The sequence below is a fragment of the Serinus canaria genome, chromosome 10, assembly GCF_022539315.1.
Source record: "Serinus canaria isolate serCan28SL12 chromosome 10, serCan2020, whole genome shotgun sequence".
NCBI lineage: Eukaryota > Metazoa > Chordata > Aves > Passeriformes > Fringillidae > Serinus > Serinus canaria.
The window spans coordinates 10,546,226-10,561,962 of record NC_066324.1 but is presented as its reverse complement, the minus strand read 5'-3'; the positions used below and the strand labels follow the sequence as shown (position 1 = coordinate 10,561,962).

At 36.1% G+C, this 15,737-nt stretch overlaps 1 protein-coding gene across 3 annotated transcripts in view; it reads left to right on the top strand.

Annotated features, from left to right (window-relative positions):
* The first annotated feature begins 1,369 nt into the window (after window positions 1-1,369).
* The window catches only part of FGF7 (fibroblast growth factor 7), a 29,214-nt gene continuing 14,846 nt past the window's right edge, over window positions 1,370-15,737 (top strand). Inside the window, exons 1-2 of one of the 3 annotated variants that reach the window (XM_009089944.4) lie at window positions 1,370-1,607; window positions 2,136-2,705. In XM_009089944.4, the coding sequence (XP_009088192.1) occupies window positions 2,420-2,705 (286 nt within the window). In that variant the 5' untranslated portion in view covers window positions 1,370-1,607; window positions 2,136-2,419. Of the gene's footprint in view, window positions 1,608-2,120; window positions 2,706-15,737 lie in introns of all 3 variants that reach the window. The other 2 variants (XM_009089945.4, XM_018913871.3) reach the window with 2 other exon arrangements.

The following is a 15,737-nucleotide window of genomic DNA, read 5'->3' as shown; positions in this document are numbered from 1 at the left end:
AGAGATAACAACAAGAAAAATCTTTCAACTTTGGACTATGTGTGAAAATGGTTAAAAAAGAATACAAAGCAAGTGACAAATGGGACTCATCCAGGTGAGTGCTGACAAGGAGGCTGTTGATGTTAAGGAAGGAAATTACTCATTCTCTCTGTGTATAGGAGAGGTTGAGTACTACAAGTTTGCCTGGTGCACCTTTTTGTTAATTTTGGACCAGTCCAGTGAAACACCCTGTTTATTTATGTCCCCCTCACCACAAGGTGGCACATATGTACTCCCTGGGATTTTTTACCTGCCTCTACAGTTCACTTGATTTTTAATTAAGAGGGAGGAAGGGAGTGGGGATGGGATAAGAGCATGGAGTGATAAACTGCATTATACTATCAGGCAGAAACTATTAAACATAAGTAAACTTTTCTTAATAACTGGATTAATTCCAAACTTCCCTTGTTGATATTACTTACTAAAGGGACTGAGGTGTGCTCACATCAACAGTGGGGCAGTTAAAAAGAATAAAGAGCTACTGAAAACTTTGCTACAGTGTGTTTTACAAATATACTCACCAGAAACTCAACAGGATTGAGGGGTGAAATGGAACAGGGGTGAATGGGCAGGCTGGTATCAGAGAGGGAAGCTGGTACACAAAAGCAGAAAACCAGGAGTATCCACTCATTATTTTCATTCTCTAGATTTTAAGCCCGTTGCTTGGTGTGTAGTATTAGGGGTTTTCCTACATTGCTGCCAGTTTTCATCCTCCCTTTGTGAGTTTCCAGAACTAACTACGTATGCTAAAAAAGGCTGTTCCCTAGTAGCAATTTTTCCTTCAAGTTGATAAAGGTTGTGTTTGAATGTCAGACTTTGAAACATACAAATATACTTTCTCATTTTCACCTAGTGGCTGAATAAATAAAACCTCAATGCAGTGGTCCCTCTTTTCAAATCCATGGTATAAAAACATACCTCATGATCTCTAAGGGCTACAGCACACCCTTCTCCACGGCATGCAACAGACACACGTTTCATATATCCTTCAGAAAGGCACTAATCAGACTATGAATCCAAACTGCAGAGGAGATTTGAAAGCACACTGAGATAAGCATGAGAGTAAAAAAGAGAGGAGGAGGAATCTTTTAAGGACAGAAGAATACTGACCTAAACCAGAGCACAGAAACACTAACCAGCATGTGAAGCGATTCTTTCCACGCAGCACAAAATATACATTTTTAGAAAGAAGATTCTTGGAGATTTAAACCATAAACTATGTACATAGCTCCCTCTGATGACCATTGGACACGATACAATGCAAGTCTCCTTTTACTTTTGTTCGTGCATTCAACTGACAGCTGACTGGTTAAATTCTAATTGCTTCCAAGTGAGGTCAGCAAAGGTATTTATCGAAAAGGACTGAACAGGCTCAACACACACATGCACGCGCACGCATAAGCACATACACACCATCTCTCCAGCCTGTTGATTTATGGAAACAATTATAATTCTGGTGGAGTCTTTCTGAGCTGAGAAAGTTTGTAGCTACAGTAGTGTCTCATGTTGCAAAAAGGAGACAACAGAAATGGAGTACTTGGGTATCCAGCTCTTATCAACAGAAACAAGTAAGTTATCTATCCTTTACAAGATTATTCAATAGTTTCTAACACCTAATAACTTATTTTTATTTCTATATGCTAGATGCTAAGGAAAGAATTAAGAAAACTATTTCTACTAATAATCTGAAAAGGGTAGGAATAAAAACACAGGGCTAAAGCCATGAGGTCTGTTTTGAAATGTGAACTAGAGAAAAGTTGTATGATAGATTGTGCTAATAGTAAATATATAGGTATAAAGTAATCAGGAGAATTTTATCATACATGAGAGTTGAAACGAATCGAGAGGAGATTTTTGGAAGGACTGAAAACTGAAGAGAGTACTGTGTTTACAATCAGTATAAATGTCTGGTTATGTAAAAGGTTGTATGAGAGATATCTATCATATATGCATTAGCATGTTTTTAAAAATGAGCTCAGCATGTCATGTATTTCTGTGTAGTACTTTTTATTAGTATAATGTATCCTTGCACGTTTGTAACAATTGAGCATAAAGACTTACACATGAACCTTTTCTCACAGATCTTTTACTTTCAGTGCAAGCAGCAAATTCAAGTAGTAAAGAAGGTCACAACAACAAAGGTTTTTATAACTTGTGTCTTTAAAGGATATTCTGACTGAAGAGATATTTAAGAAGCTCTTCTATTTCGCCATTAACTATTAAGGAATAACGATCAGAATTCTAGAAGAGGGAGCAATCTCACTTAAATGAATCTGTAACTCGTAAAGACAGAAGGCAGGTCGGTGACCTAAGAGCAACAGTCTACTTGAGATTTAATTTTCATTATGTTGTTCATGAACACCCAGAACACTGCACTATAATGCACAAATGGATACTGACATGGATCCTGCCAATTTTGCTCTACAGATCATACTTTTACATTATCTTTCTAATGGGCACTATATCTTTAGCTTGCAATGACATGACTCCAGAGCAAATGGCTACAAATGTGAACTGTTCCAGCCCTGAGCGACATACCAGAAGCTATGATTATATGGAAGGGGGGGATGTAAGAGTAAGAAGACTTTTCTGTCGAACTCAGTGGTATATGAGGATTGATAAACGAGGCAAAGTGAAAGGGACAAGAGAAGCTAACAACAACTACAGTAAGTACTATTTTTGCTTTTCCTAAGATTTTAGAAATTTACACATCCTATTCCTATTGTTTCCTATTCCTTGATTTACCCTAGTTCCTAAAGAGTTTTGTATCGTGTACTGACCATTGTGTAAACCAAGTTTTCCAATTAATCGTACAGCAGGACATTTGCTATTGATTTTGAAATGCGTCATTTTAAATGCTGCATTGTAGATCTGTTAATGTATTAGTTACAGCTGGGAACTATTAGCAAACAGAGGGCCATTTTAACAAGTGAACTAAGGTTGTATCGACAAAAACGTATAGCCACCAACTCTCCTCATAAAATACTCCTGAAACATTAAACCACATTTATATAGAGCACAAACTACCTAAAAGTTTGGTATGTTTGAGTTAACAATTAAAACAGAAATACTAGAAAGTTCAATGGAAAGAATTATGTAAACTCTCTTGCAAAATCTTTTAGATAGTTTGCCAAGCCAGGAACAAAATCTATTATAGTTTCTGCAGTTCATTATTACAATGATCATAATGCTGAAAAAATATTCTCCCCCCTTTCTTCCAAAACCATGACTCATCTAGAGAGAATGGACATACAATATTTTATGAAGCTCTACCAAGTACAAATTCTGATCTGGAAAATTAATTGTTGTACTAATATGTATTTTCCACACAAATACCTATATAATATTTGATTAATATTTCAAGACATCAATTTTTACAGTCACTATTTTTGCCAGTTTGTCTTTCATGTTGCTACAAATGTACTGTTTATTTAGAGAAACATGACATCTACTTGAAAAGGCATAATTTTATTAAGATGTAATGGGAAAATACATAGGATTATACTGCACATTTCAAAACAAAATTATAACAAAAAGGGGCCAGGGACATGCTGGTCTAGTGTTTAGAGACACATAAAAGGACAAATATATTTCCAAGAATGCTGCTTAAAAATTATTTAATTTGTTGTATATAATAGTGTGCTTTTTATAATAGCAGCAGCAAAAGAAATCCATAAATCAAACTTCAAGAACTGTTAGTGTGCCTCAGCCTTCAGCTGAAGTTGGGGGCTTGTTTTCTACCAGAGCAGCACTTTCGCGTGCTACGCGCCTGGCTAGTGGGCTTCATAATTTATTCCTTTGCTTCATGACTACATTAAGTGCTTGGCAACTTGTGTGGCTAAAACTGTATTGACTAATGTTAGTGTTTCTTTTAAAATTTGTTTCCATATGTCTCCTTTCTTCCTACACTATTACATAGTGAATAACCATATTCCTCTGAAAGACAACACATGGCCAGCAGCCAACTAAATTATTTGGTCCATGTTCAAGAAGACTCCCTTGGAGTTTCAGGAGGGCACTGCTACAATAGAGATCCATAGGACTAGTTTTTGAAGTGAAATGTTGTTCCCATTAAAAAAAAATCACTGGAAAAAAATTTCTGATTGTTGAAACTGATTCTTCTGAATTAATGAAGATAAATGAATATTCACAATACCCAATTTTTTTTCTGTTATTATTTACAAACACATTATGACAGCATCTAGAGCTAAGTAATTTATTATACAGAGTTGCTTTTTTAGTTCCATGATGCTTAAGTAAAACTTTGTTAGTAATTTAGCATTATTTCAAATTCAAACAGAGGTTCTCAGTTCTCTGAATTATCCCATTCTGCTTAAGCACATTAATGACACCTTTAAACATTCTGTAGTGAGCCCATTAGAGAACACCAGATCCTCTTGTGCCAATGGTGTAGTCTCTTGCAGTTTCCTGAACACCTCATGATAATTTAGTCATGGTAACTAACTATTACAAATTATAGAAAGGCAAACTTGAGTCACTAAACCCTTACGTTTACATTGTAGTGGAAAAAAATCCCAATTCTTTTTCTGGAAAATGCAATGAGTATGATGAGAAAAGCCAAATGGAATTGTAATGGTTATCTGGTAACTGATGTGCACTGTGATTAACTGTCCTTAAACTGGCAGAAGCATGTAGGAAGTTCCCACCCTCTTAATTTTAATACTCTAATTTATCTATTGTATCTTAAGGAATAACACCCAAAAGCTTTTGTTGCACAAGTGGATAGGCAAATATAGACAAAGAGGACTAGAAAAATGTGAACACTGATGACCTGGATTTTGTGAGAAATGTGAAACTACAGAAATTAGTACTGTAGCAATATTACAGGAACATTTTGTCATGCCCTTTGTTCAACAAAATATGTAAACAGCCTTTCTGAAGATGTGCCTATGGCTCTCTACTAAAATCATAACCATAAAGAAAATTATACTATATGAGGGGCAAAAAAAGAAAACAAACAAACAAAAAACCCACAAAAAATAATGCCCACCTGGACTAGTACACCTTCCCTAAGGAAAAAATATTAACATTAGAAGTTTGAACAGGCTATTTTTATCCAGGTTCTCTGAAAAGCGTAATTTTAAAACCATACAGATGAAAAGGATGTATTTCTGTATGTTCAAACATTCTTGTTCCATGATTTCTGAAAGTTAGTAAAAGGTAAATCAAACCTGTTTCTTAGGATGGAATGTCAGAACTGCTGCAGTCAAACTAATCAGTGGACATGAGAAGTGTTGCTCCAAGAGGTTTCTTCTCATTTTATCCCAATTTTCCACTTACATAATAAAGGAGTTATTTTTCCTTTTTAATTTGCTAATTTGGGCTACTAAAATAAAATGAGAACAAAAACGTATTTTTACCTATCATAACTTAGCTTCATGAAGAAAGCTGACCTGACAGTTTTGTAGAGCAAGTGAGCTACTTCTTTTCAGCCCATGAAGTGTGAAGCATGAATATGGTGAAGAACAATTTTCCCACTGAGAAATGTCTGCAGAAAGATAACTTCATCACAACTTTGGCAAGTGCCAAAATTCATAGAGGTTCGCTTACCAATTGGGACTATAGCTATAAGAACGCCAAGATGGTGAGGAATTAGGGTCTTTGTATTTCAAACTTCTCTAATTACAAAATAAATACATATACATATACTATGAAAGTAACAACATAAATAGTGAAAGTGTTAAAATTTCTAAGGTTTCAGTTAACAGCCATTGCATTAAATGTGTGTGGATTCATATTTCACATCAGAACTAAATACTGAACCAAATCTTAACTCACCAATTGTAAATAATCTGTATTTATCAGATTTTTCTTTCTTAAAAACATAAGAATTTAATTGCTTAGTTACAGAAATATGTGTGTGCTGTCTCAGTGCAAGCAAATTGCCAAATCCTGTTTACAACAGTGCTGACCTTGTTAGGTATCCAAAGAATATGGTTCTGTGCACATTTCAGAAAGCAGTAGAGCCTTCTGGTGGACATAAAGGTGATAACTCAAGAGTGAACTAATCAAATCAGAGGACAGTGATCTCCACTAAGTAGGGGAAATCAATTTGCACCTGACAGCTTTGCTTTCAATCTGAAAACTAAATGGTAGCGGGAGAACTGAGAGTCACCTACTGAAAAACTAAAGCAAGAATTAGGTAGCAGCCAAGAGGTTAGGTCACCCAGAAAAATCTGTCATTATTCATAAAAAAATTTCTCTTTTACAAAAACTTATTGTAACTTGCCAAAGCCTGAACCTTTTTAACAAAAAATAAATTCTGCATCTTGTTCAAGAAAAAGAATCTCAGTGTGCACACAAAATGCACTTTTTGAATTCATGATTGTAACATGTGAGATTGACTGAAAAAAATCTTGGAGGTAACAAGGCAATTTGCTAACTCTTAATCTTTGATAGAAAAATTAATCACTCCTTATCACTGTTTACTCCTGCCTTCATTTCAGTTTGCGTTTCAGAATTTTGCCAGATTTAGTTAATTTTGTTCAGAAAAAAGGCAGCAAAAATCAGAGTTTGTTTTGACTCTATCCAAGGGGATTTTAAACTTTGACTGGATGATGCTTTAGGACTTTCCATGCTCTGTTGCCTTTGGAATCTCATTTTAAAGACTTCAAAGAGTCTCTTAGTTACTAGGAAAGCCTTCCCGGAACCTGAATCCTAACATGTCTGATCCTATCATATTCCATGTGTGCTCGAAACCCAGAAAGTGCCTATTTCCTCTTTTTTTTCAGTGGCTAAAGCCAACCAAAGAAGTAGAGAAAGTAGTCTAGTGAGATCTTGACATAAAATGGCTGAAATCTTGATTAGAATTTTATCTTGGAAAACTATTTCTATTTTGACCAGAATCCAACAAGTCAAAGTTTTTGGCAGTTTTAAATTAACTTCAAGTCAGTTTTGCTCAAATGTAAACCCTAACTGATGACAAAATACACTTTCTACACATCTTAGTGGTTAAATATTCTAACTTGCTTAGAAATCAGAATTACTTCCACTAGCATTTTATATAAGCTTCTTAGCATAAAACAAATATAAGTATGCTGTGTTACTGTATAAATTTTATTTTTGTTGCTTAAATACATATTACATAGATGAGCCAAGAAGATTCAGCTCCTGAAAATCAGGTATTTCAACACAGGTATTGATAGACTAGATGCAGTTAAGGGTTATGCATATCCCAGACAAACAGAAAGTCTGTCTCTGCAACTGCATTCTTGGTTTTTCAAGAGGTTGTGGTTCAACCAACACTTTGGTGCCAGGAGAACACAAACCTTCACTAACATGGAAGTGGTTTTGCGTCACATTAGTACTCTGCTAATCTTTCCAATTATAACAGAAAGATTTAATTCAAGTGGAAATATATACATATCCTCTCAAAACCTAACCCAGAGCACCAAGGATGACTTTCTCTCCCACAGTAACTAATCAAACCTAATACACCAGATTCCCCTGCTGCCTCTCCAGTTCTTTGTCTGGCACTGGGAGTACCCTCAAGTGTCAGCCAGCAGAGAGATCTATGCCTATTCCTCAGTATATGCCTTATCACAAATCCCAGGTTTTCACCCTCAACTGCTGATGAAGATGGGTTTTAGCAAAGATGCAGATAACAGAAGCAGCTGAGTTATACCTGTCTTACAGCTTCTTTTGAGTTTTTTGGTGAGTGTAGCCTTTGGGGAGGTGAGAAGAAAGCAGGGTGTGAAGCCTTGAAAGATTGCAGCAAGATTCTTCAGTCTCACCTATCAACATCCAGATCACTGCTCAGCTGGCATAGAATAAGAGGGGTGCCACAGAACACAATTAAAACTGTTTACAACTTCTGAATTTACCTCCTGAATCTTCATCACCTTGTCTATTCTTAGGCATTTGCCAGCTGAAAAATATGTGTAAAGCCAGACGGTAGCAGTTTCCACTCACTTTCTTCTCACTCTCATGAACTAAAATGATTGCATAAACTCTGTGGGGGAAAACTCAAACCTCTGGCCTCAGGCCCAGGCAGCAGCTCCACAAGTTAACATACACCAACAGGGCTATGCCTGCCTGGGGGAGCTTCAAAACTGAGCTACCATCAGTCTGAGCAATGAAAAAATCTGAGTCTGTACACACTGCCCTTGCTGATTCCTTTGACCTTGATATACCCTTGTAGTTCAGCTGTGACTTGGCAGTTTTTCTGTATCTCTCAATACTGAAATTTATTAGAAATGAGAAATAGTGCACTTTTATAGAAAAATCAATCAAATTTAGCAGCCAACTGCAGAAGCAGTCACAGGATACATATAAAGATAAATAGCAGCTCCTTTTCCCCAACAGCTTTTCCCCTCACACTGTTTACAATTTCCAAATCTTCAAAAAATTCAGTGTTGTATCATTAAATATGTTATTGCTCCATCCTGAAGAAAATGTGCTGAAGTGGCTATGACCTGAGACTCAAGAGACTTGAGGCTAATCCAAACTTCTAAGCAATTTGCTTACAGACTTTGGGAAAACTCTTCAAATTCTCTATGCCTCTGTGAAAAAGAACTATTCACATCTTTGTAAAGAACTTTAAAAAGTATTAGCAAAAAACTTCCAAACCAGAAAAGAATTGTGTGTTAATATTATAAACTTTAAATAATTTGATAATAGAATATTAGTTGACTAATTGAAAATTAACTAGAAGTCCTGAAGTCAATAGCCAGACAGAAAAACACAGAGCTCAGATGAATCTTTAAGAAGCAATTTCCCTACAGGCAAATAGAATTTGGTATAAAATTTAATTCCTTATACAGTCAGTCTTGCAAAACAAAGCCCAAATCCAGATATTCCCTTTCACAGCTTCCCACTTTCTGTATTGTTTGAGTATCCAAAAGTGATTGTTTCAGATTTCTAGGATCCTGGAATACACAACAGAGTTGGCTTTCCTCCCCATATTCCTTAAAGCTTAGGAAGACCAAGACATCCTAAACCATGTAATTACACTGTTCCACACTACAAGATCTATCAACTAGCAGTATATTTTGGAACACATTTCTCATCAAAACAGAGTAAGTTTAGGCAAATGTAGGCCGTTACTCTTCCTGGGTGGCATACTGCTTTTGTTGCATAATTGACTGTCTATGACTATATTTGGCAACAGTATTTCAATTGTCTTGTTTGACCTTTGACATTTTTAAAATCTGGATATGAAAGAAAGATCAAGTTAGCCTTCTGGTGCATGCAATTTAGAAACATTATTAATAAAATGTTAATAATGAAAATTTTTATGGCAGTAACATAATAGAGGTTAACAATCATAGCACTGAATTGTCACACTTTAAAACTTTCATAACACATGACATCATTTATTCAAATGGAAAAATTCTTTGTAACAATTGGCGTTGAAAAGTTAGAAGTGGATATTCAAGATGTGGCCCACAACTTCATGAAAAGACACCAAAGAAGCAATAAAAATACCAATGCAATCAATAGGCTCTTTTGACTATTATTTAGCTTTTAAAACAAAGAACAAAACCAGGATGAAGTTATTAAAGGGTCTAGATACTCTATTCAAAACACTGCAATCTTCATTCTGTATCCAGTTTTTCAAAATTAAGCCCAGGCAGAATATGGATAGATCAACTCAAAACCATAAATGAAAACAGCAAACACGACCATTCCATGGCATTGATAAGCACAGTGACTTCAACAGGGATCAACACACAGCACTCATGTCCACCTCCTCAATAATGACACGTTTTGAATATCCCTGTAACCTGGGGGATTCTTCTTTTTAAGGTGTTTCTCAGCATTAGTACTTCCATTTTTGGTAAGCTGGCTTTCTTCCTTTTAAATTGTCAGCAGACACTGGGAGGTGCTATAGACTATAAAAAGAAGGTGATCAGACTTGTCCTTGGCTATTTTGGTACCTTGCGTTTTTAATATTTGTCTAACTAGAAAGTATTGTATTTCAAAGAAGAAAAAATAGCCCCCAAAAAGAAGCATATTTTCCTTAACAGCCTTACTCATTTTATATGCTTTATTATGACCTTTAAATATCACATGGGGTTTGATATTTCAATCAAGAGTAAATGTTTACAGAAAAAAAATGAAAAAAGAGAGAACTTTATCACTGTTAAAACACAGAAATTCTTTTAGATGAACTTTCTTTATATTATCTTGAGCTGAAAAAATATTAGAGGGAAAAAATAACCACAATCAACATCAAATTCAGAAAAGGTTGTATGTGAATCTGTGCTGCAGTCCCTGAGCTGCTCAGGTAAACTGGTGCCATTGTTCAGTGGCTGTTTGTGTGCACAGTTGGAATGCAGCGGCAAATGTGGAGTTTTACACGCCAGGTGTGTGGAAATGCTCACTGCAAGAGCTTGCTGGCTTCTTGTTTAACACATTCACAACATTACATGGTGATGATAGACTTGCCCTTTGAGTGGTCTGCATGAACTCTTAAGGGTGGCAATGTTCAGGCTCTCTAGCTAGTCACTAAGCAGATGGATTTGGGAGAGAATGCTGATCTAGTAAAGGGAAAAAGGCAGCAAACAGTGGAGTGATTCCATAAAGTGTTTGTGTAGGTCCCTATGAAAAAAAGAGCTGTACTCCCTGACAGAAACTCTGAAGTAAAGCAGAAAGGATAACTGAATCCTGGAGAGTGCAGTCAGTGCTAACACAATAGGAAACTGCAACTTTCACCAGCTTTCACAAGCAACTTTAACCCCACCAAGCTAATTTATTTCCTTTGGAATAGCCCAGGCAGCTTGGGGACTGCACATAATGTGCAAGATGATACACAGAAATCCAAGCGGTTTTTGAGTGCTTATTGGTGACACTTTACAAGGATTTAGGGAACTAGCTATGTAAATCCAGCACAGAGTGATTCAAATAATGGAACTTGCTTGATAGAGCTGCCTTACAACAAGGGAGATTTATGCTGTGGGAAAGGCCAGACCAAGATCTCCCTCAGCAGCAGCCCTTTATGTTTGCTCAAGGGAAAACTGTACCTGAGAAGTTCTGAAGTCATCACAGCCATGTTGCTTCCCAATGCCACAGCAAAAAACTGTAATAGTACCTTTACATAAGGAAAGGGACAAATACCTGTGTTCAGTGACATTCATCCCTACTGAATTCCACACACAGCAGGAGTGCATGCATTAGTTCAGCACCACCTTAGCAATACCATACTAGAATACTAAAAGAATTCTCTGCTTTGTACATCTCTGACCACATCCGAACTGCAAATGTGACAGAACTCACACAGCACTCTGCCTGCAAACATTGCGACTAATCAATGTATACAAGAACTTTCAAATTAACAGGTGACAAAAAGCCATTCTTCCCATTTCAGTAAGCTCCACTCTTCTAACCAAACTTCTTACGTCTTTTACTGAGCATGGAGATTCTACTTTATTTCCAACAAAGACTGAAAAACAAAACCAAATAAAAAGGTACATAATTCCCAGGGCAAGCAAGTTCATTAGAGCACTCTAAATGACTGCAAACCAGTCATAAAACAAAGAAAGAAATTAATTTATGCCTGAAGGATGATTCTAAAAAGACAATTCACCCACTCAGGAAACAAAACACCACCTACCATGCCAGGTAAGGGACAGCATAAGAACTGTGGCCAAAACCGCAGCAGAGCCTCTTCCCTGTAAGGAATTCTCTCCTAACTGCTGGCCAGCTACAAGGGCCTGGCTCTGCCCTCCTTCTTCTCATTAGTATGTAACCAGGTTCACAGGTGCTTTGAGTCTCTTACTCTGTTTTGCATTCGGCCACCTCATCAGTACTGCTACTGTTTCACAGAGCTGAGCATTTTCTCTGAGCATCTGCTTCAGCAACCAGAAAAGCTTTCTTATTGAGGTTGTGAAAGACAGTCTGGCATGTTCTTCTACCTTACTAACAGTGCCACAGACACATATTTGGGTGAATTTGTGTTGGACTTTGTAGTAGATATTTATTAGTTCAAAGGAAATCAAATGTTACATTGACTTTGAGAGTAGCCTTAGGAGTCTGCTCAAATTATAAAGTAAATGGCAAGAGTCCTAGGCCACTTAGACTCATCCCTTTAAATGCCTTTTAAATTGAGCAATGAAAATAGCACAGCTATTAATAAAACCAAGCTTTTAGATTATTATACACCAATTTCAATCAGAATGTTTATATTAGCAAACTGGCACTCAGCCTCCTTTACCAAATATCAAACTAAAATTACTTAGCATGCCTTCATTTCTGATTGCACCCTTATGTGACTTGGAAATTCAGTCTATACTACTGAAGAGAACTATCATGCAACAAAACTAAACTACCACATCTTTCTAGGAAACTATTACCACATATTTCGCAGAAATCATGCTCTGTTGATTTTTTAGCTAAGTAATACAGTGTTTTGAATTTGAATTCCTCTAATTTAGTCATATTCTTCTAGGACACATTCTAGAAAACTTCTGAAATGGCACTTTCATCCAGAGGGAACACTGGAAGCAAAACCAGTCTATACCAAAACTATAAAACTACCATTAGATCAAAAGGGGAATTTTCAAATTATTTATAACATGCAAGACAAACCCCGTTAATTTAGTTCGGTGATGAACAGCCTAACTCTGATCCAGGGAGATGATTTAAGAGAAACAAATGAGCAACAATGGCTATATCATTTAAGCAGAAAATGATCTAGAGATAAAAGATATATTTATCATAATTATAGTGAGAAATTACTGGAGAATTATTCAGAACTGTTCAGCATTTGAAATGGAATACAATTCTATGTTTGTCAAAACAAGACTTCTTCCTCTTAGATAACAAAATATTCAATTAACACAAGTAGGTATCTGTACACTGCCCTTTTCACATAGGATCTGTAGACAACTCAGAGACAGTTGTCCAAATGGGAGGACAACTACTCAAGGGACACTTCAAGCTACCTTAAAAAAGGGCAATAGTTAAGCCTAAACTCCACAGCATATATAGGCGCTTACATTTCTACATCACTTTAGGTGGTATCTACAAAAATGTGCAAGTTGCCACTGTTACACAACTGTGTGAGATAAAAATAATAGAACCCATGTTTTCTGACTTTGTCCTAATCACTTGTAAGTGATAATCTTGTATACGTAAGATAAAGACATTTTTCTCCTGCTAGGGCTCAATTAAAATCATCACTGCCATTACGAAAATCTTTTTTCCCTTTCTTCCCCTTCACATTGTGGTTCACTGTTTTCTGTCCATGACATAATTTTGTTTAGGGTATCCTTATTCATGTATGAGAAAACAGAATAAATATTAGTTTTGTACAAACTATTTCCCCAGCAGACTACCCAGATTCCAAAAGTGGTCACCTCTTTTAAGGTGATTTAGGAAAATGAAGCATATTTCTGTCTGCATACAGCAGTGGAAATATTGAGGATTTTGGATCACAATTTATTATATTGGCTTGTTCATACTTCAACAATGCAGTTCTGGGTGTTTTCAGCTGAACTGAGCATAGCAAGGAGAATTGTTTGTTACAGTGCTCATTTCCCAAGTTTACTCTCCAATGCCAGACCCGTCACAGCAGGATGGTTCCTTTCTTTGTTTTCCTCTTAAGAGTTATCTGGCAGCTGCACCCCAAACTAGCCTCTGTCAGTGGATTCCTAAAGGATTCTGCATACAGCGTCTCTTGTAATCATAGGTGCTGCAATCTACATCACAGGTGGTATTGTCCAAAAAAGTCAGATTTGAGCCCTGTCAGACCGTGCCATATTTGTTTCATTAATTTCGATTTCTATGTGAAAAAAACAATTCCCTCTCTGTTTTCATGGCATTTGATTGAAATAAATTCTCAACAACACAGAGATGTAATCAACATGAGAAAGTAATTGCCAAGAAGTACAGCATTAGCTCTTTCAAAAAAAAAATCAAAGTATGGCTTTTCTATTCATACTGACTTAGGGAAGAACTATGGAAAACTATCACTGATGGTCTAAATAGCTGCTGTTGAAAGTAAAGAATATTGCACAGCTGTGGATGAGTTAAGTTACTGACTAGTGGAAAAGCTATCTAACCCTGTGATTCATTAGGAAAAGTTTGCTCAAGAGTTGAAAGACCCATATTAGGAAAGAGACAAATACATGCCATTTGTAAAAGTCTGAAATCAGTAGAAGTTTTGTTACTGATGCCTACCCATGGCCGAGGAGTTTATTTTAAAACATGGAAAATAATAACTATTGCTTCTCCAAATCCATGTGCTTTTACTTTAAGATACTGTTTCATAACACTGGTAATAAATACTGGGCATAAAGGAAAATGAAATTCCTGTTCCATTATTAATCTCTTCCTGACTTTCACATCAGAATGACTTCTCTATCTCACCAATATCTATATAGGAGTAACACTGCTATCACTATGTATTCTACTTAAGATATGGTCTGAAAACAGTACATCAAAATATACCAATTTAATATACTAAAAAAAAAATTAGCTGTCACTTTTCAAATATATGTGCAAATTTTTATTTACATATGAAAGATATAACTGGAAGTTTATTCTACATTTTTCTGACCTATACTAAAATCACAGATTCACATTTCTATACCGACTAAAAACTGACAGCATTATTTATAGTGAATATATATTAAATAACAGAAGTATAATCTCATTTTGTGAGATTTTTTTCCCACCATAGAACATTTGTATTTACATATGAATCCAGAATATATTAACACTCATGGGGGAATTAAGGTGGCAGAAAAAGACGGTTAAGAACAGCAGAATTACTTAGTTTCATTTTGTGTGGTAAAAAACAACCCTCATCTCAGTAAACCTGGGTAGTGTTCCCCAGCTCTTTGCTGCAGTATGGCTGAAGTCACAGATATTTTATGCAAAGAAAGAAAAGGTTTCTTCACCACTTTAAGTGCTTGGAATAGCCATAATTGTTTCAGTCAGAGCAAAAAGCATAGCAAATCCTTTACTAAGAACAGGTTTTCTTTATATATTTTAGAACATACCACTACGGGCACAGCCAAGCCCTGTGCTCTTTTAACTGTATACACTTCAAGGCAGTTCAAAAACTTCCTGCTAAGTTCATTGTTATGGAGTCACTATTCTTTTATGTTGCAAACATTAGGAGAGAATAGTACTATAAGGAGTAGAAATTATCATAAATACAATGCAGACTCTAGAAAGGCTGTCAAACTGAGTCTGCCAATCACAGAATTATGCAAGCTTAATGCAAATCCACCACAAAATAAAAATGTAAGAGCTGCAAACCCTTTATTTGCACATGCAGCATCTGCTACCCAGTCCAGATTCTTATATTAAAACCCCATTAAAAATTACCTGAGTCATCTAATTTTATAAACCTATGGAAGAAATCTCATTTTACTCTGCTTCCTTAAAATGAACGCTTTATTCTTCCCTTCTTGAACAATGGGCTTGTTTAGGCCCATTACTGAAATGTATGTTTTCAAATATCTACAACTCTCAGACCAGCTGTTTCCCAGATTTTAAAGGGGTCCATATATTCTGCTACAGGTTGCTTATGTAGTACTTCTGTGGAGCTCATCAAACTTCCATGAGAACACTACACATAAGAACAAACTGTAGCAGAAAAAATTGAAAAGTGGAACATTCTCAAAGGCTTCTGACAGAAGCTGTTCTCTAATGCTTGGATACTATGAAATCTGCCATTTGCTTCAAGGTCAAGAGAAAAGTATGTCTTTACACTTATGCCAATGCAC